The following is a 27,588-nucleotide window of genomic DNA, read 5'->3' as shown; positions in this document are numbered from 1 at the left end:
GTACAGGGGGGCGTGGCTACGTGTGTGGCGGAGAAGGGTGGTTGAGCTCTTGCGCCGGTGTCACTTGTCAGAGAAAGCTACAGAGCTTTATTACCGTGCTGCGAGCTGGGCACAGGCGGTGACTGAGGAGCCTATGAATAGAGGGAGGCGGTAGAGAGCCCGCTCCTGTCACACCGACTCAGTATTACGTTCCGGCTGCGTCCATGTCGTGCTGTGTGAGCCATTGCTGACACTTGTCACCGCTATCCCGGACAGCACAGCTCGCCCACACACGGGAAGAAGAGGCGGCAGCGGAGGCTTCATATTACTGCTCGGTCTACTCAGCCCCGGTTATGGCCGTCCTGGATCTGGCCCTACAGGGACTCGCCATCTTCGGCGTCATCCTTTTCTTCGTCGTATGGTTCATGCATTTCTTATCCATTATTTACACGTGAGTACTCCCCTTCTGTATGTCACATCTAGGGCTGTGCATTCCCGTGTCCCCAGTGTACATCCTATATCATCATACATTGATGTGCTCCCCGTCATCTACATCACCCATTCTACCCATTCCATGTCTCTGGTAACCCCTGATCATTCAGTTTATTGGGGACTAATCAATGGGGGTCAGTGGCACAAAAGCCCCTTACCAATTGCTGCTGGTCACTGGGAGGAATTCCACTTTAAAAGTCAATGATGGTCTTTGGTCAGCATGCCCCCCCTTCCATTACATTGGTCAGCATGCCCCCCCCTTCCATTACATTGGTCAGCATGCCCCCCCCTTCCATTACATTGGTCAGCATGCCCCCCCCTCCATTACATTGGTCAGCATGCCCCCCCCCCTTCCATTACATTGGTCAGCATGCCCCCCCCCTCCATTACGTTGGTCAGCATTTACATTGCTGGTCAGTGGGAAGAATTTCCCATCACGTTGGTGATCAGTCAGGATACCACTCTTACAGACCACCAAGGAGTTTATGGTGCCATGCCTCTGGTGCCCTATGTATGCAGCCAGTGTTAGATGGTAAGTCCACACTTCAGGAACCTCTACCAACCAGGAGCCCTGGTGTAGAATGGGTGCTGCAGAATGTATTTATCCCATATCTGCTCCTTCCTAAATATTGCAGTGCTGGTAAATCATTCCATCTGCCTTTCAATGAAAACCTTCTGAAGCATTCATCTGCCTTTCAATGAAAACCTTCCGAAGCATTCCTCTCCTTGTACTGTAATCAGTGACCGGCCAGGGGCTGCTGAATAAATCAATCCTTGGAGGTAGAATAGGGTGTAGGGCCATCATTTGCCTGGCAACCTGCATCAGCTATTTTGGCAGGTTTGTGATGCTGGCTTCCGTGACTGGCATTGTAGGGTGCCCGTGTCTAGACAAAGACATGTGGTCGTGTCATGTAGTTGCCATATATGTGCCTTTAACATCTCTGTGCGGAATATATGGACAATTGTGCTATTGATAGCCATGCTGCTCTGAATGGTATGGATTTTTTAGAGTGGCAAGAGGAAGAAGCTGCTTACAGGAAGGGGGAGGGAGTATTTCCTTGCTGTCCTGCTGCTGCTAATGACACTTGAAGTATCTGCTAAAGCGGTTTAGGAACAGGAACATCTCGGCCTCCTCTTTATGATACTATATAATTTTAGGTGCATGAGATAATATATATCCTAGCAGAAGGGATGATATCTCATGGACTTAAAGAGGAACTAAACTCAAAAGTGCCTAAAACAAAAAAAAAAATCGACTTGCCTTCAATCTCGCAGCGCAGTCGATCAGTCCGCAGGTGTCTTCCATCGGGTCCCGGCATCCATCTCCGAGCCAGCGCGCCAGGTGGCACAATCATAGCCTCTTCTTCCGGGTTCTTCTTTCTATGTCACCCGACTCAAGTGCGAGATTGGGTGACATATGTTGGAAAAAAAACTTACTGATCTCACTGCGCATGCATGAGATCGGCAAACTTTTCTCTTTTCATGAAAAGGCTTCTGCACATGCCTGAGATGCTCGGACATGCGCAGAAGGAACACTCAAGCCTCTCGGGATGTGTGATGTAGGTATCCTGGGAAACTTTGCGCTCCCATTCATTCTCAATCGCCTAGGTGAAAAAAAAAAAGTATGTTGGACTTAAAAAACCTAAACAAACAGAATGTTTACCTTACATAAAATGGTTGTCTACCCTTTTATGTAAAGTGACATTTTTGAGTTTAGGTAAGCTTTAGGTGGAAATGTGGCCAAGGTAGTTGCCATCCATAACAAAATCTGTGCTGGAAAGTCTTTTTGGATGAGTAAAATTAGACACATATGCAACTGCCTGCAGAGTAAGTTACTACTATTGCAGGAACAACACTACTTTGTGTACGCAAACGGCAATATTAAGGAAGTGGTGCAATCATGTAAATTTTAGGCTAATATGTATATGACTAAGTGTATTAGACTTGATGCAATGGTAATTAGTATAATAAATGTTGTTCTTGGTGTCTAGGTTGTGCAAAACTGCTGAGTATCCTAGTTTCAGCCCATTATTGTCTCCCATGGTAATGGATAATTTCCTCTTACCCTTTGCTCACTTTGAAAAAGAAATCGTTACAGGGAGATGATTAAACTTTGCATTGCATCAGCAGATGGTATTTTATGTCATTGCCTTCAGGTGCAGTCTGCTGTTGTTATATCGTATATAAGTGGTCTGTATTGTTAGCCGTATCAACAAGGAACACAATTGTAATTTCTATCCATACTTCACAGAGTCTGTGCTGATGGTGGTTTAAGATCTGTGTAGGGCAGCTACCCATCTACATGTTTGTGCATTGCAATGTGTATCTGAAGACAATGTTGGGTTTCTATTATGTGGAGAAGGGGTAGCAGCCCTGTCAAGGTATTATTGGTGTCTGTGCCTGTTAGAGGTATTTCCCCTCTCTGCTCCTATTAATTATTATCCCATGGACTGTGAAAGTGATGGAAGAATCTAAAGGTTGCCAGCACAAGGATAAAAGGTTTTCCAGTGAGGACACTTTGGATTGTTGGAATGTCATCTTCTCACCTTTTGTCTAATGTACAGGAAGTATAAAGGAATCTCCCAGGTGACCACAACGGATCTAGCTTTTAAAAGTTTTTTTTTTATTATTTATTTAGAGTGTTGTTTTTTATTTCTCTATATATCACCCCTGGTCTCTTTACATGGAGGCTGTGCTTTGATAATGATGTATGCCAACATACATGCTTCCGGCATATTGCTCTGCTTCTGTCTACCAAGTTACCTTGTAATTACATTTATATTACTTGGAGAGATTGTTTTTGGAGGCTAGACTGTATGATATGCAGTTTGATGAAAATGATCTCCTGGTGCCTTCAGTGTCTCAGTACATTTAACCTAACATTCATACCTGCAAGGGCAATGGGGCACGTACATATATGCATTATACACAATATATTCATGACCTAATTACGGAAAGCGACCCTTCACAGTTGAATGTGAATCATACATAGAAGCGGTGGGGTTTTGTTGCCCAGCAACTGTCAGCTTCGTATCATCAAAGGAGGAGGGGGTTTCCATGGCATCCTCGGCCGTATCCATGGACAACTGGTGCAGAAGGTTACCACCTGTATTGTCTGCACAAATCACTTAACTACCATTCCAGTAAGTCACATCTGCTCTGTCCTTTGGTGACTTGTTGATATCCCAGTGGACCTCCAGTGCCAGCATTGATGAGATCAGGGCACATGTGCCTTGTGCCTCACTGTCCCTGGGTTTGTCATATCCTTTTTGGATTATCTGAAACTTTGCAAGTAGCAAGATTTTCTGCAGTGTAGTTTTGTTACTGGATTTTTAATCAAGTGACATCAGCAGCAGCTGATCTGTATTATTCCCCTGGAGATTTGTTCATTTAAAAAAATGTTCACTTGACAGCTTTCCTTGAACCTTGTTTCCTTTTGTTTTAACACATTGCAGAAACAATGACTTCCTTCTGATAAAGTGCTTGTGTAACTTTAGAAGGCTGAGCAACCATTGAAGCAGCTGCAGTTTCATGAGACTTGGGAAGAACAGATTTAAATGTTGTCTGGACAGAGTGAAATATTTGCTGACTGTTCTGTGTTTCAACTTAAATGTTGCTTATGCACATATTTTAGATCCTGCACTGTTACAGCTCCCTGGTTTCCTTTTAGTATCACTTGTCAGCATAACATCCTAAACACTGAACGCTAACCTGACATAAACCTTTTCCCATAAAAGCTGATTTTGATTTTATCTCTACCTGTAACTCTGGAAATAGTCATCTGTTCTGTATGCTATTTGAAAGATGCTAACTTCTACTTACACATTTTTGATCCTATACTCAGTGACAGACTTACCCTAAAGGAGATCACTGATTAGAGTAATAATTTCTTGTGCAATCATTTTTCAAGAATATCAGGTAATGCCAATTTGGTGTTTTTTTTTTTTGGGGCATCTATTCATGACCTTATAGCAAATTGCATTGCATTACTTGTGTCTTTTAAAGGTTTCCTTTTAAAATACTTGATTTGTTGAGCTGAACAACTAAAGTCTAGTGTTAGGTATTGAGCTGTTTCTTAAGCAAAGATCTAATAAAAAATCATTAGAATTCTTTGCAATGATTAAACATTTGTATTTCTTTGTAGCCGTTCCTCACAAAACTTGAAACTTAAAAGATCATATATTATACAAAAAGACCTTAAGCTGGTCACGTGCACAATATATTTTTATCTCTCAGTCAGATGTGATGGTTTTAAATATTTCTTTTGAAGTTTGTGTGTGCAAAATATTAAACTGACTGTAATCTATCAAGTTTCTGATTGAGCTGCTGTTGTAGTACAGTTTATACAGCTGATTTGTGAAGGATTAGATATGTGAAGGATTAGATTTGCATACATTTAGTAAATACCTTGTTTAATGGTTGCTTGCACTTGTTGATGAGGGGTTAAAAGTTCTTTTTTTCATTTTCATTTTTCACTTTTGCAAGTAGTTGACTTTTGTTCAGTTGTGGGAAGAGGAAGGATCAAGTTACATGTTTAATGAAGACTATATCAATATTTATTTAATATAGGTCTTTGTTTAGGTTTTCTTTAGGCTCTTGTTCTCTATATTGGGAAGCTAGTGCATGCTTAGAGCCTTTTGGAGATGTACAAGGACATAAAGGAAATATTTATTCACCGAGAGGAAGGGAAAAAAACATACAGAAGTATTAGTAAATCTGAAACCTCATAAATGGTGTAAGTAGCAGAAATTCTCTCTTAATATTGAAACTTGCATGGCAACAAAAACCACAAACTATTTTTAAGCAGTCTGTCCTCTCTTCTTTTGTTCCTATTTTTTGTTTTATTATGTCTCCATGCTTGTACTCAAATTGGCCATTGTGTACATGCCGTTTGTCATCAATGGGCAGTATATGGCCTAATAAAGACAATGGCAATGCATGATGCACATAATTCTTGCAAATGTACACAAAGTGTCCAGAAGGTTTTTGCCATTTAGAGCAATGTTTCTCAACCAGGGTTTCATGGAACCTAGGGTTCCCCCAGAGGTTGCTAGTGGTTCCTTTAGCAATGTCAGATCACATACCGCTGACACCAGTGATCTTTTTGGCTATCTGTAATGGTGACATTCTTCCCCTACCCCCCATGCTAATGTACCTTGAGCTGTGAAAATAGTAGCTATAGAGGGGGTTTCATGAAGACCCAAAAAGTATTTCAAGGGTTCCCCCATGTTAAAAAGGTTGTGAAACTGATCTAGATTACAACATTTCCAGTGTTAGTGAATTAAATATGTTGTTTATCTGTGTAAATGGGAGGCCCACTTGTGTTTTACTTTTCATTTCAGCTAGTTATGTACTGGAAGTATGAGAGCCCAATAAACCTGCGCATTAAATCACAAAAGATAGTTTTCTGTGCTTTACTGTGATGCTCAATTCGTTGTGGTACACTTCAACCACTAAACATGAATGATTGATGTGTTTATAAATGTAGTTTATTATCTTTTATTTATAAAGCTCCAAGATATTACACAGTGCTTCACATTAAATAGGGACTGCAGATGACAAACCTGCATACATTCAAGTACAAACAATGACACCGGGGGAGACCAGAAGCCTTCCCAATAAAGCATATTTTTCACAATCTAGTGGAAACAGTCCAGTCATGTGTACATTGCTGCATTGGTTTTGCTTAGGTAAAGGATCCTACAAATGTATTTATTGTTCGATATGCAGCCCCCTGTATTTACATATTAGCCCAAAATTGCTATTTTATTGTCTGTTCTAATTATCTGACTTACATTACCTTGAGATTTAGGGTTTGCTAATTGAACATGATCCTCACAATTGAATACAGTCAATCTGTAATATTTATTGTTTTATTTTTTGTGAGTGCTGCTCTTGGTTCCTATGGAGGATACATGAGTACCACCTATGATACCCATAGGGATTAAATAATCCAGTCCAAAGTCAAACTACTCTTCATTCCTGAGCATTTTAACCCATGGACTAATCAATTTACAAAAATAGCGCTCAAATCTGGTTTAAATGGCTACTTACGAGCCGTAGGATTTGTATCTGTGTAGCAGTTAAAGGGAAGATGGTTACTTAAAGTTAGATGTAATAAATCTAACTTAAAGTTAGATAAAAATGTCATTTCAGTAGATCTTTGACACAAAGGTTTGTTTATCTATGCAGCACCTTCCATTAGTTATGCAGTTCTGGCTGTAGGCATTTGCTTTTTAGTAGTGCCTTTTTAATTGTCTCATTCTGCTGATGTTCAGTGAATTCTCACATGAAGGCTCAAGGCAATTACTAGTGTGTTATCATGGGACCAGCAGTCACTACCAAAGACTATTTTCTTAATAGAGTTTCAGATCATTTCAGAATGTAGTCCTTGGTTAAGCTGGCACATTAACAGACTGAAATTGTTAGTTCTGTGCAGGAAAGGAGACGCGGCTTCCAGTGCTAGAAAATTGTACTTTTGTTTATCTGTCCAGATTTGTAATTCATGACAATTAAGCTAAACTCTAGGAAAACAGAAAAATGAACAGGCATGAGACCTGTTTTACCTGGCACAGGTTACTCATTTCTGAGGGTTGTATAGCCAAATCAATACACAGTTGAACTATATATATATATATATATATATATATATATATATATATATATATATATATATATATATATATATATATATGAACTATTTATCAGCCAAAAAGATTTGTAATTTCTATGGCATATGTTGTGATCCAGACAGCCCACAGTAGTAACACAGCTTGACCAAGAACAATGTGTTTAATACAATCTTGCCTGCGGATTAGACAGTAAAGCCACATACACACGTGCAATTAAAGTTGTTGGAAAGGATCTTACACGATCCTTTCCATCGCCTAAGCACTGCACGATGCATGAACGAGTGCTGTACATACAGTACCGTTCTGCTCTATGCAGAGGGGAGGGGGGTAATGGCGGAGTGGCACCCTGATGTGCACTCTCCCCCTTTCCTTGCATTACGATCGTTCACCATCCATCGTCTGTGGATCTGCCAGAATGGTCGTTCGGACGATGAACGATGGGTCCTGCACACACCAGATTCTCGTCCGATAATGGCCCTGACCCGATTATCGGGCAAAAACCATTGGTGTGTACGTAGATTAAGAGAGGAAATCATCGATTTGGGAGGTCATACTCCTGCTCATAACATAGCAGATTACAAAGACTAACTTGAGGTATTGGTTGTTTTTTAAAATAAACTTATTTTTGTATTTGACTGGTTTGTTATATGTTATCCAGCTTCATATTTTAATATTGGGTAACAATGCCCAATGGAAATTGTGTAATGTGCAGTTGCTACTCAAGCCATTTTGCAATTTAATATGATAAAAACGCTCCTTCCATTGCAATATGCAGATGTTGAAATTTACTAGACATATGTGCTCTTGATTTCATTATGTACGCTATCTTGCTGTAAGTGCAATCTGTCAAAATGTTGGTCACAAGGCCTGTGCTCTGAACATTAGAGCCTCTGTTCACCCCTATGTTTCCATGTTTGTTTGATATTTATAGCTTTAGGATAATATTTCCTTGCAGAAGCTCTGATATCATGTGGGCCTATATCTGCAGTGTGTACAGCACACAGAGTGACCATTGACATAGAAAGAGAAGACTGTTATAACTTCAGATTCTAAATTAATCCTAGTTCATTTTCATTACAGGAGATTACATCTTAACAAGAAAGCATCTGACAAGCAACCTTACAGCAAGCTTCCTGGGGTTTCTCTTCTTAAACCATTAAAAGGGGTGGATCCTAATCTTATCAACAATTTAGAAACCTTTTTTGAACTGGACTATCCAAAAGTACGTACAAACGTTCTTATCTATTATGTTTGTGGAATGTATCATACAGGTAGTCCCTGGGTCAAGGACATCTGACATACAGACGCCTCCTAGATACGAACAGGGTTGCCCTGTTTCCTGTATGAAGGACGGAGGCTTGATGGGGGGAGGGGGCAGTTTGCATGACTTGCAGAAGAAATCTTTTGCTAAACACAGCTGAGGTTGTGGGTGATCTCAAGAGCTGAGCAGAATTGTAGCATCTTGTAACTCTTAATTGAAGAAGATAAACTTTGCAGTTGTTTCTTTTTCCATATCAAAGCACAGCTTGCTCCAGAAGTTAATGAATGCCTAGGCTCCATAAAAGTTTATTTTTTTGCTTTGTGATTAGCTCACAGTGTGGATTTTATACAGTAACTGACACCTCCCTGCCTAATAATATGTTGAGATAAACATCTGTCCTAATTACATTTATTAAAATATTGTACCTGTTCTGACATGCTTACAAATTCAAATTCAACAAGAACAAACCTACAGTCCCTATCTCGTATGTAACCAAGGGACTACCTGTATATGCTTCTAAACCATGACTATCATCGCTGTGATCATCCCATACCCAATGCTAAGGACTGTTATTGAAGAACACTAAAAGGCTGCAGACAAGGATGAATCTAAAGCACCTAGCGGTGCCTTTACACGTCTATAAAAGTTCTGAGTATCCTGTGTTTTACCTAAATGCTGGATATAATGATCAGGCAAACTTTCCTCTTTTTGTTTGGCCACCACCTGCTTTGTTCCACACATTCCTATTCACATGTGATACTGCCCTTCAGAGTGTTGAGTTAAAAAGAATCTCTGTAGGTGTGATGCTCGAACACTTCAGTGATGCCCATTCAGAGCTGTCCTGGATTTCTATGAAGTACAGGATAATCAAAGCTGCTGCTGGTATGTTTAGGTACTTTTTTAAGGTCTACTTTTTGTAGCAGTGAGTAGACCACAATCACCTAAATTTTGCTGAGGACAGATTCATTTACTGAATCAAATGGTACAGTGTGGAAGGGAAATACATAGATAGAATATAGGTAATAATGTTTACTATTTTTTAAATATTCATTTGCAGCCAAACTAATATTTTGGCTTTGTGTGCTTCCAAGCTGTTTGAGTTGCATAAAAACTTCTGGTATTTCTTGAGAAATTGCCATAATTTCCAGTTCTCTTTTACTATTGTTACACTTACAACACTAATTGCACTTTCCTGATGGGTTTCCTATAACAAAGAATGATGCCATCAATATGGCTTTGCAAGAGATTAATATAACCTAACTAGTACAAGAAAATGCTGTTTTTTTTAGACCTGAAGTGCCCTTTCATAGATTTGAGAAATGTACCTCTGTTTTGTGAAGTATTAAAGCTGTACTACTTTTGACTTTTATAAAAATATTTTCTGTGTGTAAATATATTAGAACCTTATATTAGAACCTGGTGAATGTGCTTCTTCTATTTCTGGCCTTCAGCTAGTATGAAATCGTGGAGCTTCAAACAATTGCCCTTTATTTTAAGTGTATTTTTGGAACAATGGTTTCATCACATAGTGGTAGACGGGGTTTCTGAATGTGCTGCAGTTGGATATCTTATTCTAGAAACACTAGTCCAGCTTATTGCATGGGATTGAGTGCTTCAGCTGTGTTGAATCCTTTTTTATGAAGCTTTTAACTTTTTTTCCCACCTTTTTGTAGCAACCATAGAGTTTGTCCATCAATCAAAGTTTGTCTGATTTTAGTGTATTGAATGGGTATTTTTTATTTTCAAGCTGTCATGAACTTTACTTTACATGGTTTTGCATCATGATTGCGTGATCAGACAGTCAAGTGATATGGCCATAAACGCGTAGATTGAATGTAATTTCATTATGCAGATACCCTCCAGCTTTTGCTTAATGAACGAGGAAACAGTCTTCTATTTGATATAGGCTGCCTTATACAATTCCGGTGAAGGAAGCTGGCTGATAAATTAGTGAATATTTTAACTTTACCGCTTTGGAGCTAAATATCAAATTAGTGGAGTTTAGAATCACACCATTCATTTACTTCTGTCTTGCTTTTACATTGGATACCTCGGATGTTTACCAGTCAACTTTCTGATGACCTCAAATGAAGGAAAAGACATCAAGACAGGGAGGGTTTGGCTCCTAGGTTGCAGTAGTAGGGGGAATTTTTCCTGCTTTGTAAAGTTTTATTCTTTTTTTAAGTAGAAACAAATGAATTCTTGAACAAAAAATAATTTAGCTGTTCTGTAGTTGAAAATAAAAACCACACATTACTATTTCTGTTCCAATGCCAATAATTTATCTATTGAGAGATCTTGTCTGAAAACAAGGAATGTAGATAAAGGTATTGGGTGCAGTGTTGTGCCAAAATATTTGAGCTACAGTAGGTATGTCTGTGTATAGATCCATTAAAGAAAATAAATTACATCTAGAATGAAAGGCAAAATGGATATGTTAGCTGACAGAGTTTGTATTTCTGTTCAGCCAATCCCTTAGTTCACATACCTATTAAAACACCTTTTCCACACTGCACTTTCAGGAACGTGCATCCGCAGTTGGTAAAGATATTAAACCAAATTGTTCAATCATCACAGCTGTTTGGAACTTGAAATATTGTTCTCTTGGGATGAATTGACTGCTGAATTTACTTTAGATCTGATTGTTTTATAGAAGTAGAAAATCTGTCTGTGTGTACCAACCTTATGGTACCAACCCAAATTTTAGTGTACAGTCTGCCCTTAAAAAATGAATTAGAAGAGTAATGTGATTTGATTATTGGCGCGTCATCGGGGTGGCTATTGGGGTGTTCGTCTGTCTTGACTGTACAATGTGGTAGAGCCTCACAAGACTGAATTCCAAGAGTAGGTTTAGACCTCTTAGGAATCAAATAATCTAAATGCATGTTGTTCACTGGCAGTGAGTTGTACTGGTACTGCTCATTGCCACCCCAAGTCATTCTCTATAGGCTACTGCCTGGTGAAGTTACACTTAACGTCCTCTAAGAGGCAATGACTGCTTGGCATGCAGCGGTAAATGCACCACAACCTCCCCGCCAGTGTGAATGTAGCCTCAATATTTTGACAGGTAAATGGGATTCCCATTTCCTCCTGCTGCTCCAGTTTTTGTAAGTTGCCTCCTGTGTTGAGTGGAAAGTCCTTAAACAGATCTAGCATTTCCAAACCATTCAAAAGGTTGCCTGCCACAAAGGAAGGCTGATTTAATGTGTATTAGATGCACAAACAAAACTCTCACATATAATTTTTGAGTAACATTGAATTTGTAACCAATGCTTTATTCCAATGAAGCTTTTCCTGGTTCTCTACAGAAATTATTTTGTCTGGCACCAAACCAAATCTGTAAATCTGTCTTTAGCATTTAGGAGGAACACACACTTATTTTCTATAGAGTGTTTGAATTCCTTTATTGCGTGGGAAAATGAATCTTCCTAAGTGACACTGCAGTGCCTTTCCATTTATAGTATCCATAAATTCTGGAAGGTGTATTTGGTATGTATTGTTTCCTCTGCTTAGGAGTCACAGATTTGCTGAATTCAGTGTAAATGCGCACATTTATCTTTGGAAAACCTATGTAAGAAGCTGAAAAAAGCAGTGTGTTTGTTCTTCTGAGTTCCAGGGGAGGTTTGTTTTCATTGCAGTTAAGGTTAAAAAAAGTAAATAAAGAAAAACTAAAGATCAGCAAGTGTCCTCAAAAACTGTGTGCATAACAATTTGGGAGAGCACGGCCCAAGCTGTGTGTTTGCTTTCAGGAGTACATTACATTCCAGAAGAAATAAACAGTTTTGAGGCAGGCCTTTTCTGTTCATACAGATGCCACGTAAAAACATGTCTGCATTTAAATGGAATGTAATGCCAATAAAATCCTTTAAAAGTGTCACTAATACAATTCAACCACAGATATAACGTGTGTTATGTCTATCTCTAGCTTTGTGTATTAAATTCAGCACAGAATGGTTAAGACTCAGATCACTGTGTTTTTCTAACGTCCCTTCTATGGTGTATCTGGCTTAAGGGACTTTTCCAGAAATGCTAGTTGTACTGTATGCTTTATTTTGAAAATATTAGACGTTTATTTTTTTTTTTATGAAAGTAGATGTAAACCTTAAATGATACGTAGCGGGCTGCATGGCATTTCTTAGAGTGACTTTCCTAATGTGACCACAGTGGTTTCATTGCTGCAAAAAAATATGTGCTCTAACAACCATCAACATGGTGACAACAGAATGCGGAGAGATAAGGATGCAGAATTTTACCCCATCACAAAAACTGGCTTGCAGTATTGCTTGTCTAAATAATAAAGTATTGTATTTTGTTGCAAGTTTCCTGTTATCCAAAACTTTCACAAAGTCATGGAAATTTTGATACAATGCAAATTTCAAAGTTATCATTTGTTTCTGCTAAAGCTCTGTTTTCCTTGTTCATGCGATGATGTTGCATATATCAAAAACAGTGAAAGCTCAGAGAAATGTTACCAGATCTTCTAAGATTGCTATTTATCTTTGGAAAAACACACATGGGAATGATGAATATCACTGGAAAGTTCAAAGTAATGTTTTTAACATGTGGCTAAAGGTTATGTTATCCTCAAGTGTTTTCCTTTAACACATAAATATCTGCTTGTGTTAGAGTACCAAACAGATGTTCCTTGTTGGTTGATGCTTATACAGGACACATTGGAAGGTTACTGTGGGGTTCTAGCAGTGAGCTGTCTGGTGCCATTTCATTAGCATTTAATTATTGCTTAGCAGTTTTTGGCTTTTTATTTATCATTGTCTTCCTTCCTCTTCTTGTTTGACTAGTGTGCACTCTTTTAATGGATGCCCTATGTGGTGTTTAGTAGTCATTTGGCGTCTGGGTTTTGTAAATACCAACAGGTGTAAATAGCCATTGAGTTGCTAATGACATCATTGTTACCGTACTTACTTTGTATTTAGCACTTTTGCTTACACCGTTTCCTGTATCACAAATGACATTTACATGTCCAAGCCAAATATGAATCTAGATTGGTGTCTATAGGTGTCAGTTGGTATTCCAGCGTCACAAGCAGGCATGTTCTAGAATCACTGACTGGTGCCATGCCTGGGTGGGATTCAGGAATGCAACAGAAAGTTTTAGTTAGGATCATTTGCACAAACTAATACAAAACTAAATATTTTGGTAAATGGTTTACCAAACAATTTGTTATATATAGATTACAAATTTGAACGCTGCTGACACTTGTAATATTAGTAAGAGTGATATTAATAAAATATTCTCTCACTTTTCTTTTATTATTCTTTTGTAGTACAAAAACTCTCTAGCTGTTCTTCACAATTATGACAGAATTAATTTATTAAACCTCTCCGCTGCTAAACTTGACGATTGCCATGACGGTCATACCATGCACGTAATGAGCAATTACTGTTGTACAGGGCTGGGCGTGCAGAACTACTAATTACCCAATACCATCCTTGAAATAATTAAACCAATGTTTTTTAAATTGCTTTCCACTGATTTGTAGTGTCTTTAAGCAGCCTTTCCTTCCATTTGCTTGGTTATCATTTAAATAGTTTTAATACAAAGACCCTTGTCTGTCCTCAAGCATGATGACCTTGTTTGATTTTGCTTTATAATTTAGTATACTTTATTACGTACATTTTTTGTTAGTATAACTTTTGGCTTTGATCCGTTGCAGGGTTTTTTAGTGGTGAGGGAGCAGTTCGTTGTTGCAAGTGGTCAAAAGGTGCTTAAAACAAACGCCATTTATCTCCATTGTAGCCCATGATAATTCTCCACTTTCAGATTGTCTGAATTTATTAAAGGCATGATAAATATGTTACATATAGGTTTGGCAAAAAACTGTAAAGATTAAAAAAGAAGAAAAAAAAATGTAAAAAAAGTCATAATGCCCAACTGGCTTGGATTTGAGTTGACATTTGCTGGAAATGAACCGCAAAGGTGCTTTACAAGTGTATGTATGATGAAAAACTTCCCTTTGTTGTGAAGTTATGTTTAAAATAAAGTTAAGGAGGGACTATACTCAGAAAAAACAAAAACACACCTTCAATCCTGCAGGGCAGTCCGATCACTCCGGGGGTGTCCGGCATCGGGTCCTGCGTCCTCTCGGCATCTGTCCTGAAGCTCCGGGCATCTCCATCTTCGTCTTTTCTTCAGGGTTCTTCATCCCAGGCGTGAGATGGGGTGATGTAGGATTACATAAAAGGGTTCTTTACCCTTTTATGTATAGTGAAAATTCTGAGTTTTATAGGGTTTGCTTTTTCTTGATGGCCAACATTTTAGAATTCTCACCCTTCAGGCACTAAAAAGTCACATACAACTTTCTCTTTATCATTCTCACAAAGAAAATCTTGCCATGCACCAGGTCTTCAATGCTAATACAATGTTTTTGTGTATGTGTAACAAATTATTCCATTAGTAAGACTGGTTTAGCTAGGGCTTAAATTGAAGCTAATGAGAGGAATGTGTGTTGCCTTTGTCAACCTCATTTTGAGAATTGTTGTTGCCTAGTTTTCAGGCAGGACTTCCCGACCACTTATAAAATGACTTTCTGTAACCAGCATAGTTGAAATGACTAATGTTTGTGTTGAGTACTGCTACCGTCCATGATTGCTCAATTCACATATTTCTCAGATGACAGGTTCCCTGTAAGCACAAAATCAGGAAGTTGTTGCTGCATAGGATTTGGAACCACAGTCAGGATGAGCTCACTTGTTGCCTGGTTAAGCCCAGGGAGGTTCATAAGCTTTCTGAGAGCTGAGTTAATGAGTTACCTTGACATTACCTATAACTTATTCACATGTCCTGCTCCTATACAAGCTATTTATAGATAAGAACAGGAAGGCAGAAGAATAAGAAGATTATATGCTGTTTTCATTCACACATTAATTTACCTTTGGCTTAATAGGCTGGGGTTATTTAAAGGAAATATTTAATTTATACTATACATTACTTCTTGTAAAGTCCTCTCCAAAAGAAGGAATGTCTCAAAAAGAAGGAATGTCCCCAAAACTACTTCTCCACGTATATGGGCTTGGACAAGCTGTCGAGTCAAAGCAGAAATACACTTTTGGTGTAATAGAAATCAGTGTATTCATGTGAACCTGGGACAGAGAGGGGCGAGCATAGGATAGGATGATTTTTGCTATCCAAATGGCACAGTGCAGCAAATACTTTGCCATCTTTTCGCCATATTTTTGAAGCTTTGGTGGACCAACCTGTATTTTTTTTTATTTGCAGCATTTTAAATAGGTAAAACATGGAAAAATATGCATGTATTCCAGAGAAGTACTGAATATATCCCCCCCCCCAACATACACATCCTGGTGCCGATTTATACCAGGCACAATTCAGTTGCACTTTCTAGGATTGCCCATCCCCTGGGTTCAAAAATGTACAAAAGAGAGTATACCTTAAGAGTATGTTATGTGATGAAAGTAAGTACTTTTCTATACTTTTTTTAATTTTTTGGTGTCCATGCATATACCTTAAAATACACAATACTTTCCCTCTATTTTTTTAAAAATCATTTGGTTAGTATAGATGGACATCTCACAAACCTACATTTCTGCCTTCTAGTATTGACTGTAACATAAGAAATTTAAGTAAAAGTAACATACCATCCCTGCTTCTTTCCCAAGTTGTGATAACTGAATTCTTAACCAACATTTCATCTTTGTTTTTTGTCACCTACAGTTTGAAATCCTTCTCTGTGTGCAAGATGTTGATGACCCAGCAGTGGATGTGTGTAAAAAGCTGCTTGGAAAATACCCAAATGTGGATGCTAACTTGTTTATAGGTAAGGTTTATGCTAAATATGTTCATTTGTATAGAATATATGTGGGAGGTGGGTTAACCATTATGTACAGTAAAATCCATTTTATCCTGCCGTCATTCTCTGTGGTTCTATTCACTCCAATGTAATGCAACCTCTGTTGAATAGCAATGCATGGCATATGTAATACAGGAGGCTTTTATAGGGTAAGAGAATATTGGATGCCTTTTGGTTCAAGACTGGTGACTTGCATGCTATGTGCTTTAAGAAATAAATAAACAATGAGGGTGCTCTTCAATGAAGCTTTTTTTCTTCTTTAATATTGGGTTGAAAATGTTGGCGTTCAGGAAGAAGTCCAATCTAATGGGGTCAGGTGCTTCTGTTGACAGTTCACAGACACCAACTATAATAAACGATTTTAATTGTTAGGGTTGCCTAGGATTTTTTTTATTGGCTATATGTTAGATTTATGGTAGAGGTTATCCCCATGTTTGTAAAATTGCAGTTTTCATATGTAATATAGTTTTCTCACTGGCTTTGGCATGAAGAATCCCAGGCGCAAGACATACTATACTTCTGAGCTGAAACAGCAGGATGTATAACAGAGGAGCTTTGTTCATAAATCACTCCTCTGCGCTTTGTAATCTAATACATAAAATACATAACAAGCTGCTACACTATAAAAGCAATTGCTACAGTATCTGATACCCCAATTCCAGGGTATCCTTATCTCCTCAGGCAGGTGAATGCTTTGTTTTCATTATTGCTTTAAAGCTAGGAAAAACATACATGGTTTACTAATGAGAAATTCCTCTTAAAGTCTAATAAAGGCAACATGTATCCTAATCATGAAACTGTTTCATTCTAAACATTGTTACTGGTATTGGCTGCAAAGTTCCTGGCAGCTTATGCTGAGGAAGGGAAAACTCCTTTGACTTATTTCAGGATGCATCAAACAGCAGTGTTTGCATTTTCTAGTATTCTGGCACGCAAGAAAAACATAACTGGCCCACGAGACCCGCCAACAGCTGAGCTCCAACAAAACTGCCTGCTCTCAATCAGGCTGCCTCTTTCCTGCCAGTAATGAATATTTTATAGCTTGCGCTACACATTTCTATTATGTGCTGTCAGTCTCGCTGGAAAATTGGGGCATGTAAAAAAAATTTTAATAAGTTGCCATTTCTCCCTTCCTCCCTATTTATCCATTCTAAATTTACTAGGGACTGTGTTTTTTTTTGCCAGAGCTAACTGGAATGGAGACATCATTTAAAGTATAAAGAGAGTGTATAAGAATACCAGTAACAGACTAGCCATCCAGCTTCTTTGTAAATAACTGTATGTGATCGCTTTATTATTGTCATCACATGATCTGGAACCATACTGATTTCTGGTTCTAAAAGGCTAGCAAATACAGCACTCTATCCAGGTGCCAGCTCATACTTTAGATAAAGGATCAGTGTTCAAACCAGTAATTTTTTTTTAAGCTGGTTAAGAAGAAATTGTAGGTGGGTGGCAGCCCCTGGATTATGGGCCAACTCATCTGTCAGCAACAGCTGGGTGGTTACTGAAAATTGGTGGTTGTTTCGGCAGGGCTAAAAGGTGCTGGAGGATGTTTATTACCTTATCCCCAGCATGGGTTATTATACTGAGGAATGGTAGTGAGAGGATTCTAAATGAGGGGGAGGTGAAAGTGGTTCTCAAGTTCAATAACCCATGCACTTTTTCACAGTATAAAAGACCATTCTTATCATGAACAGCTGGTATGGATCCACTTCTCTTAAATAATTCATAATTTTGTGTACTTTTATTTTCTTTGGACCATACTTATATGTGCGTTTAGTTATAAACTAAATGCAGACATTTCGTGCCAAATTTAAGTAGGGATTTAATGTTTATAAACTTTTTTCATACATACATTCATGTTTTTGTTTTTTATGTAGCCGGGGTGACCCAATTTTTACAATTTACTTTTTTCCCCTAGGTGGCAAAAAGGTTGGAATTAATCCGAAAATAAACAACTTGATGCCTGGGTATGAACTTGCTAAGTATGACCTCATCTGGATTTGTGATAGTGGGATCAAAGGTATGTTGGTGATAGTACATTTCTAATGATTCTTATTCTGGTTATCAATGCAATCATGCATGCCAACATCAAGTAAAATAATACTTATCATAAAACATTTCTACCTATTGTGTACCTTCCATAAAATATGAACATAGTTTAATGTTTACTTCTTGTCAAGTAGCTTATTGTAGAATGGCTATGGTATTTGTCATGAAGGTTTATTTAAAACTATTTTTACATAATCACCGGAGTCCCCGTAGAACCCATACTGGCTGAGCTGTTTTTTTTTTCATGAGCTTTATGAGGCCTGCGGGATTTGATAAGATCTATTTATGCTTCCATATCCTCCTAGTACATAACGTGACTTGGTTATGTTGGCTGCTGTGTAGACAATGCAAACTGCAATTAGCTTTTTTCTTTCTTTTAATATTCTAAATCCCCTATGTACAGAGAAAAGAGCGAAGTTACAAAGTAAACACCAGGAACAATAGGATAACTGTGATGTGTGTATCTTGTAAAGACAGTAAAACTCTTTATTGCTACGTATTATTATTATTATTATTATTATTATTGTTTTTTTATTATTATTCTTAATAAAACTGTTTTACTTTTTGACAGTATTTTTGATTTAGTTCCTACATCATTAGGGCAAGTGTCATCATAAATAAGGAATCTTTCTCCATTGTCACATATACATATTAGCACTTGCTGTTCCATCTTTTCAGAGTAGTGATATTTGCAAGTAAGTCATACCTTACTATAAATGTTCTCCATTTTGGAGACTGACTTGATTGTAATCCTGGGTTTAGGTCAAAATTCCTTAATGTAAGGTCTTTTTTTTCTCTCTCGTTTTTCAAATTTCTAGACTATTATCCTCATCTTAGTTCACTGCAAGGTTTACTGCTAAGACTCCATGTTTAAAAGTACCTAAATCAAGTTCATGAAATGGTTTTATATTATGCCATGTGCTGCAATTGTTCTAGTCAAAAAATATTTTTTTTTTTTTTTTTTTATGGCAGTGAAACCTGACACATTGACTGATATGGCCAACCAGATGACAGAAAAAGTTGGCTTGGTCCATGGACTTCCTTATGTAGCAGACAGGCAAGGCTTTGCTGCTACACTAGAACAGGTATGCTAAAATTAGAGTGTGACACAATACCTAGCATTACTGCAGAGAAGAACTAGTTATGTGAGGGTGGGTGTGTGGAAGCTTTTAGTCTGCTGTGCATTTCATCATCCACTTTAGGGATAAATATTGGTGCATTGCAAGCACACCATTCCTAATTTTTTTTTTTATATGGGCAATGTTTTGGTACATAATATCATACCAAGAGGGAGCATTAGAATAATAAATTGGCATGTGGTGTACACATGATGATGTCACCTGGAGCCAGTCTGTAATTGGTATTTTAGTTCTAAAAAAGTAAAATCAAAATATTTCACTTGGGCCCTTTACAGTTTGTGGTTTAAATCTCATCTTGAGTGCATCCCATCTATTCTGTCATGGTTTCATTTTAAAGAGACTCTGTCACCAGGCTCTCACAGATACATGCACTCTTTTTTGTTCATCGCCCAGAAGCTACATACAAGGTAGGGAAGTGAGGGGAAAAATGCTGGATTTAAACATACCCAGAAACATAGGGCTGTGCTTGGAAAATGACGCAGTCTAGAGCAGTGTTTCTTGACCTATCCAACATGTACGAAACCCCTAGGGGTTCCTTGCTTGAGGAACACTAGTTCTAGTGTTAATAAGAGACACATTGCAAGGCAATAACATGTTCATGGAAGAGAAAGTTATAATTTGGAATTCTTGTTTGTGTATATATATATATATATATATATTATAATGGTTATTCAATTTAAGGCTGACCGCTACATTAATTGCACACAGCAAATTGTGACTTCAGGTCATGGCCTAAAGTTGAACTAGGATTGTCAAGTGCATGACTGGGGACAGGATATCATGCAGATTTCTGGTGCTTGAGATAAAGAAAAATTTGTCAAAGTAATCAGTTTGTCCCTGTTCTTACGTCCATTCTGGTGAGCAGAAGATGTAATGATATACATTTTATAAAGTCTAAGCAGAAAAAGATGGATATCATGTATAGTTTATGTGTAAACACAATTTGAAGTAAATGTGTTCACTTTTAATAGTATTAGAATATTTAGCTACTTAAGACATTTTTTAAACTATTATTGGTATTTTATGTAAACAGAGTTGGACACACAGGTCAAGTCACCCATAATAACTAGTCAGGGATCATTTAGATGGCGTTGGGAGTGCAAGGATGCATTCTTTTTAGTTAATGCAAATTTCTTTATTTGCTACTTGCAGTTTTTATTGACAAAAACTGGCAAATATGTATATCCTCTGTAATGCTGGGTATAATGAATTATACTTCTTTTAATATTTAAATTTTTGGTTGGCCTTCATCACAACGAAGCAATAATACCAAATTCAAATACCTGATTAATTGATTGAAGTGTTTCATTCCATCTTTCCTATTTTGCATCCTAGGTTTATTTTGGGACATCCCATCCAAGGTCTTACATTTCTGCCAATGTGACTGGTTTTAAGTGTGTAACTGGCATGTCTTGTTTGATGAGAAAAGAGGTCCTGGATCAAGCAGGAGGCCTTATTGCATTTGCCCAATACATAGCCGAAGATTATTTCATGGCCAAAGCAATCGCAGATCGGTAGGTTGTGGAAATCAGATGTTTTTTTTCATCATCAACTTTTATTCTTGGTAGCAGACTAATAAAGTTTATGGTGGCTCACTGTTTTGTTTTTATATGTACAGGGGTTGGAAGTTTTCTATGGCCACACAAGTCGCAATGCAAAACTCTGGTTGCTACTCTATTTCTCAGTTTCAGTCCAGAATGATTAGGTAAATATATATATATTTTTCTTTACTTGTTCATTGTCTATTTAATATTTGGCAGCCTTGTTTTAAATGTGTTTGTAGAAATTGATAAACATCAATCCACTAAAGATAAAAGGGCCATGAACAGCCTTCACAATACATGTCATTAGTTCTGGTTCCTTTTCAATGAAAATAGATTACCGTATTTTTCGGACTATAAGACGCACTTTTTCTTCCCCAAAACTGGGGGGGAAAAGTGGGTGCGTCTTATACACCGAATACATATTAAATATAACGGTAATTAAAAAAAAATACTCACCCGATCCCGCGATGCTGTGGGCTGCTTCTTCTCCTCGCTCTCCTCCAAAATTGGGTGCGTCTTATAGGCCGGAGCGTCTTATAGTCCGAAAAATACGGTAATAAAGTTTAAAGTGCAGAAGAAATTGACAGTGGCTGCAATAATGATATCCACATTATCAGACCCTTGATAGATTGCTCGAGACATGACTGTGGACTTTGTAGAGTGCTGCATAATATGTCAGCGCCATATAAATTCTGTAATGTTAAGGGAAAGAGATATGAAAAAAAATGTATTTCACAGTGAAACATGTTTATGATCAAAAATAAATCATTCCTACTTGTAACTCTAGAATGTCGTTTATGGAAATGATTGTTGTTTTTATCCAAGATTCTCTACAACTTTTAGTTTTTGCATGTATTGTTTGAAAAATGTTTAAAGTTTGGCAAAGAAGCACTAAAAAAACCTGTCCCCTACCCTGTTAAAGTGTGACTGCAGACACAAGCAATATTTTTAAAGCTGTTCAGTAGCCTATGGATAAGTGGATAAAATCTCTGGGTAAAACATGTATAGACTGTGTCTTTACTACAGCATTTGAGTATGATGTGTCTCTTTTTAAGGGATCTTCTGTTACTGCAACAGCAGGATTTTTAATGCTAAGTTCAAATTTTGCTTTTGGTGAGGCAGATAGTGTATAATTTTATCTTGGTTATACAATTTTTTTTTCAATTCTTGGACTGCCCACTTTGCTTTAGTGAAACATTTCTGAGAAGCAGCAGTATGTCATGGAAGTAACTGGTTGGAGGAGGAAAAAGTCTTATTTAATTCCAATATCCCTCACTGAAAACATTATTTTTTTTTTTTTTTTTTAGGTGGACTAAGCTTAGAATCAATATGGTGCCAGCTACAATCATATGTGAGCCTATATCTGAATGTTTCGTGGCCAGTTTAATCATTGGTTGGGCCGCACATCATATCTTCCGATGGGATATCATGGTGTTTTTTATGTGTCATTGTCTAGCGTGGTTTATATTTGACTACATTCAACTCAGAGGCGTTCAGGTGAGGTTTCCTAATCTCTTTTGCAATGTATTTGTCCAAGCCACTGCACCTTCTACCAAACATTTCAAAATTTTTACTGATTGGGATTAAACGTGCAAAGCATGCACAATCCGTATTAACGTTGCAGTACTTTTTGCTACTACTGTTGGTAGGGGCAGTACTTTTGAGCAACAAACATCTGTGTAACTTTATAATCAGAATATGAGCTACAGAATAGATTCAAAGGCTAACTTTATTTTGTTTAGAAAACTACTCCAGCATTGTAAAGGTTAAATGCTCCTTTTTTTTTCCCCTAGTGGTAAAAGAAAGTTTTGCTTGCCTCATACCTTACCCCCTTGCATGCTCCACCCCTATGTAACCATTCATCTGCAACATTCTATGTAAGCCCCTCCATGGTTGAAGACCGAACATCATCCCCTACAACCCAGTGCCGATATTGCTACAATGTGGGAATAAGGGCCTCCCCTCAATCCAAAGCATCAGAATAAAGGCCACATTCACACCTACTTTAGATTTTTGTTGTTAGATCCTTTCCAGTGACAAACGACTGAAAAAATGAATAAAAGAGCGTGGTACATATAACGCTGTTCTCCTCTATGGAGAAAGGAGGGGGAGAACAACGAAGCAGCACCCCGCTGCACTTTGTCACCCTCATTTGTATTGCAGTTGTTCGTCTTTTGCTGGGACGGATCCATGAACGACATTGGATGGCTGGTATACACCTGTCAGATTCTTGTAAGTTATTAGCCCCGCGGCGAGAATCAGATGAGAATTGTCTGACTTGTGTAGCCTAAGAGCGCTGGCTACTGGGAGGTGAGAGAGGGCATAGTTACCTGCTTTCCAGCACTCCTAGGCAAAAAATGAGCATCTAACTGCTGTACAGTTTCTAGTTTTCCATTCCAAGCACGGAGTTCATCACTAACTAGGCAAGTTTGTGTAGTTACTGTAATGACGTGTATTCTCCACCTTTTTTATCTTTGTACGAGCCTGATAAATATTAGGATATATTCAATTTCCCCAGCAGATATATTCGCTACTTGCCTTAATATTACCACTATTCTTGTTGCACTCTGAGCATGTAAAAACAAACCCTACTCATGGCTGTTTGTAGAATTCATTAGGTTTACATGCATTTAAATCCAATAAACTAATAACTCCCAATGTATAACTTAACCTGCCAATACCAGGCATGTTTTTGCACAAATGGCATGTTTTTGCACAAAAACCTACATTTGGCCACCATCCTTACTATCCATGTGGATTTGCATTGTGCTATAGGCTGTGTATACAGAAGGGAGTACAGTACAGTATTCTTGTTCAGGGTTTTGTTTCCTGACCTGTTTTATGTTCTCTGGTTCTCTCTCAAGGTTTCTTTGCTAGAACTTTTGTTTTGACACCTTTCCAAAAGCTTTATTATACTGGTTGATTATACATGCATACACATTTTTTTTTAGAAGTGTGATATAACAGATGTAAAATACTGTGTGTGTATACATATATATTATTACACTGCACAACATCGATTTTGCCACTGGGAATAACACATGTGATTTACATGATATCGAGTGTGCTGATTCTAAATCTAAAATATACCCCATGTGATCAACACAAGAACCTAACCAAGAGGGTGAGATTTGCTTACAAGTATTACTTTGAATGTGATATTGGAGATCACAAGAGAATGTAGCTAATCTTGTCTATATGCGTAATTATTTAGGATTGTGACATCCTAGGCAGAATCGGACTTCAGATTTGGATTCAGCACACTTGATTTAGTATAGGACACATGGATGGATTAGACCAAGTAGCAGACAATATTTATTATTTTGTGATGCAGTGTTATGTATGTTTTTTTTTTGACTGACTGACTGTGGTACACATGTTGGTGACCTTTTTTCTGGAATTGCTTCTTTAATGATGTGTTGCCCTAAAAAAACGTGTGCAGAAACGTGTGCAGAAAAAGCATTATAACGTGAATTATGTTTAGATGTCACCTTTAGCCTAACATGACAATAAGGTATTCAGCAAGATATACAAATTTGAATTCTGATTTGCCTATGTTTATGGAAGCTTTTATGTTTAGTTGATTGGTCACTATTAGCACTGTGTACTGAAATAAGCAAATAAACATTAATTTTTACTTCTCAATAACATTTAATTTTTTTTGTTTTTAGGGAGGTCCTCTTTCTTTTTCAAAATTGGACTATGCAGTTGCCTGGTTTATTCGTGAATCCATGACAATATATATTTTTCTGTCTGCTCTGTGGGATCCCACGATCAGCTGGAGGACGGGGCGGTATAGATTAAGATGTGGAGGCACAGCTGAAGAAATTCTAGATGTATAGTTTTCAGTTTCTGACTGTATATAAAAGTAGAAAAATGGAAAAAAAAGTATTATAAATTGTTTATACGAATGCTTTAAAAAGACAAAAACCTACCTTTTGAATAGTTTTTACATGTTTGTTTTGCTGTCTGATCTTTAAATTATTTTGCATGGCACTTGCATCTGTGAAGACTTAACTTTTTTTTTTTTTAACATAGTCCATAAGGGGCAATGTATTGAATTAATTTCTTTTTTTTTAAAAAGAGAGGATTTCAAGATGTAGTTAATCTGCAGTAAACTCCAGGAGATATAACAGTCCTGTTTTGAGAATATGTGGAGTTTGGATGCAGTTTTTGTGAAAATAGGAAATTAAGAGAGTAACATTGTCTTTTGTTTATAATCTGAGCCCGAACACAATTACAATAATATTTGTACCAATTCACCATTCCTTTTTATTTTTTTGTGTGAAAACCAGAGGCTCCTTTACTGGATTTCTTACACACTGTTTGGCTACCTCGTAGCATTGCTGCAGGGAAAGTATAATTTTCACTTATTGGTATGTGGTTGTTCTGATAACAGCAAGAGAAGCATTGTTAAAGCGTGCCCGTTGTCTGAAGCAGCCGTTTTGTTGGTGGACAGTATATAAGTAAATGCAAAGTACTAAGAACCAGTGACTGCCCTAGTAGTTCTACTGGTTGATAGTATATGGAAAAGAAAGGATGAAAAATAAGTATTGGCACAGGCTAAATGGCTGACTTTTTTTTGTGTATAAGCAAAAGTTGAAAGAATGGGTTGTCTTCCTAGCTGTTACTGCAATGAACCAAAAGTAGACTGTTTGATTGCTCCCTATGGCTAGCTATGCTCTTAAAGATCAATACTAATTTGTCCCATCTGGGACCCTCGCTAATGCCATTGCTGTACATCACGTTAGCCTTTGCTTCCATACTTCCTCCTGGTGAGGTGTTTATTTTTTATGTTTCGTGTTCTTCCATTTCTGTTTGTTACTTCAAATGGTTGACATGCCATTTAGAAAGGAGCTTTCGCGTTTACCTATTTTCTTACTCCATTTAAAAATCGGATTTTGCTGTCATTTTGTAACCTATTTAGTATCTTTTTAATGCATGTATGATAAGCAAAATGAGAAAATCACAGTAAATATTGTAAATATATATTTAAATGTAAAAAAAAAACTGTGAGGTTATATTTGCTGCATTGAAGAGCTGTACACAGTCTTAATTTATTAGCTATCAAACATGTCTACTGTTGGGTTATATGCTTTATACAGTTGGATCTAGTTGTATTTAAATTTATTTTTTTGTTAATTATTTTTTTTTAATCTATACTTGTATAACCGCTTAAAGTGCAAAATGTAAATGCATGCTGTATATTATTCCTATTACTATTTGTATTTATTGTTCTCATATCTGGTTTTCTGTGAACCTGTGGTGAACTGGGCGTGTTTTGGTTATGTACCTGCACTCAAAAGAAGTGAACAAGATATGCATAAGCCTTTAAAAAGTCCATGTATCAGTGTCTTGCTATGCCATCCCCATCGCCTCTCATGGTGTTACCACCCTGGCTAGTGTATAGGACTCATTTAAGCTTGAACCTTTTGTTCTTGAGCTTAACTCATGCCAGAGAACTTTTTTTTTTTTTAATTGCCCAGCTACTAAAAAATATTTGAGTTTTGAATAGATGCTGTTGGTTTGAGTTTTGTGTCCATTTTCTGTAATTTTCAAGGTCAGCAGTTGATTTTTTTGCAGCAAAGTTTCCAAATGACCACTAGGAAGGGTTTCATAGACCCTAATTGATTCTTTTTTTTACAGAGATACTAGTGGGAGGTTTACAACTTGCAAAAAAGTGGACTGCAACTTCAAAGCTTAATGGAGCTGGAATCACCAGTGGGTGAATCTCCTCACTTAAGTTCTAGTAGAAACTAATGGGCGATTCAGGCTACCAGCATTTATTCTTATATACAAAGTACCAAGGTTGGGTGGACTAGCCTGAAATATGGCAAAAAGCAACATTCAAACATCTTTAGCAAACATATTAAAATTGCCTGTGTCTTAAACTGCAGACAATTGGTTGCTATAGGCAAAGTTAAGTCCTGTTTTTTAAAAGCAATAATTACCTCTGGTAATATTTGGGCACTTGTTCCTCATACTGAGCCAGTAAGTAATTTGACCCAAATTGTGTCCATTTAAAGTGATTTCTCTGGTATGATCCATCCTAGCCAGCTTACTGTTTTGCCTTATGACATCACTATATTTTGTTTGAAGGGCATCTGTATCAAACAGGTGGGGTGAGGCTTTTGTTGCATGTTCGCATTCTTTACATGAATCAGGGACCCATTTTCCTGAGGAAATAGCACATTGCAAGCCAGTCTAGTTGTGACCCACATAAGCTGTCCATTATCTGCTTTCTATAATTTGTTACATATTTTTGTATTTTTTTTTTTTTTTTTTTTACTTTTTTGTCTGTTTTTGAAGTTTGATTGATGCCATCCCTTTTACACTGCTATTCACAGCATACTCCATATTATCTGGAAGCTTTTTTAGTGTTCGCAGTGTATAGAGGCTGAAGGCTGGACAGACTTCAATGTTTATTTTCTTGATAGAACAATGATGTTTTGCACTTCTCGTTCATCTGCTTATTGAGGAAACGTGGAGCTGCCCTAAAGAGAACTGAAGCTTTGGAGTTAAAATACTGTGTCAAAGTGGTCTTAAAGTAGATGCAAATGAGGACTTGTGTAGATTTTTTCAGTGTTTATTTAAAATCATTGTTCCTCAAGTACTTTGTTCCAGGAAAAAAGAATAAATTTTGATTATAGTGAAATGA

At 37.4% G+C, this 27,588-nt stretch overlaps 1 protein-coding gene across 1 annotated transcript; it reads left to right on the top strand.

The window, feature by feature from the left end:
• On the top strand, positions 1–27,588 carry UGCG (UDP-glucose ceramide glucosyltransferase). The gene is made up of 9 exons (XM_072404517.1): positions 1–430; positions 8,184–8,325; positions 16,057–16,159; positions 18,117–18,218; positions 19,220–19,332; positions 20,722–20,900; positions 21,005–21,091; positions 22,238–22,427; positions 24,602–27,588. The coding sequence occupies exons 1-9, from the start codon at positions 333–335 to the stop codon at positions 24,770–24,772; spliced, it is 1,185 nt and encodes a 394-aa protein (XP_072260618.1). The 5' UTR covers positions 1–332; the 3' UTR covers positions 24,773–27,588.

The sequence above is a fragment of the Pyxicephalus adspersus genome, chromosome 3 (assembly GCF_032062135.1).
Source record: "Pyxicephalus adspersus chromosome 3, UCB_Pads_2.0, whole genome shotgun sequence".
Lineage (NCBI taxonomy): Eukaryota > Metazoa > Chordata > Amphibia > Anura > Pyxicephalidae > Pyxicephalus > Pyxicephalus adspersus.
Note: the sequence above shows the minus strand (reverse complement) of the source record. Positions and strands in the feature narration are given on the sequence as shown.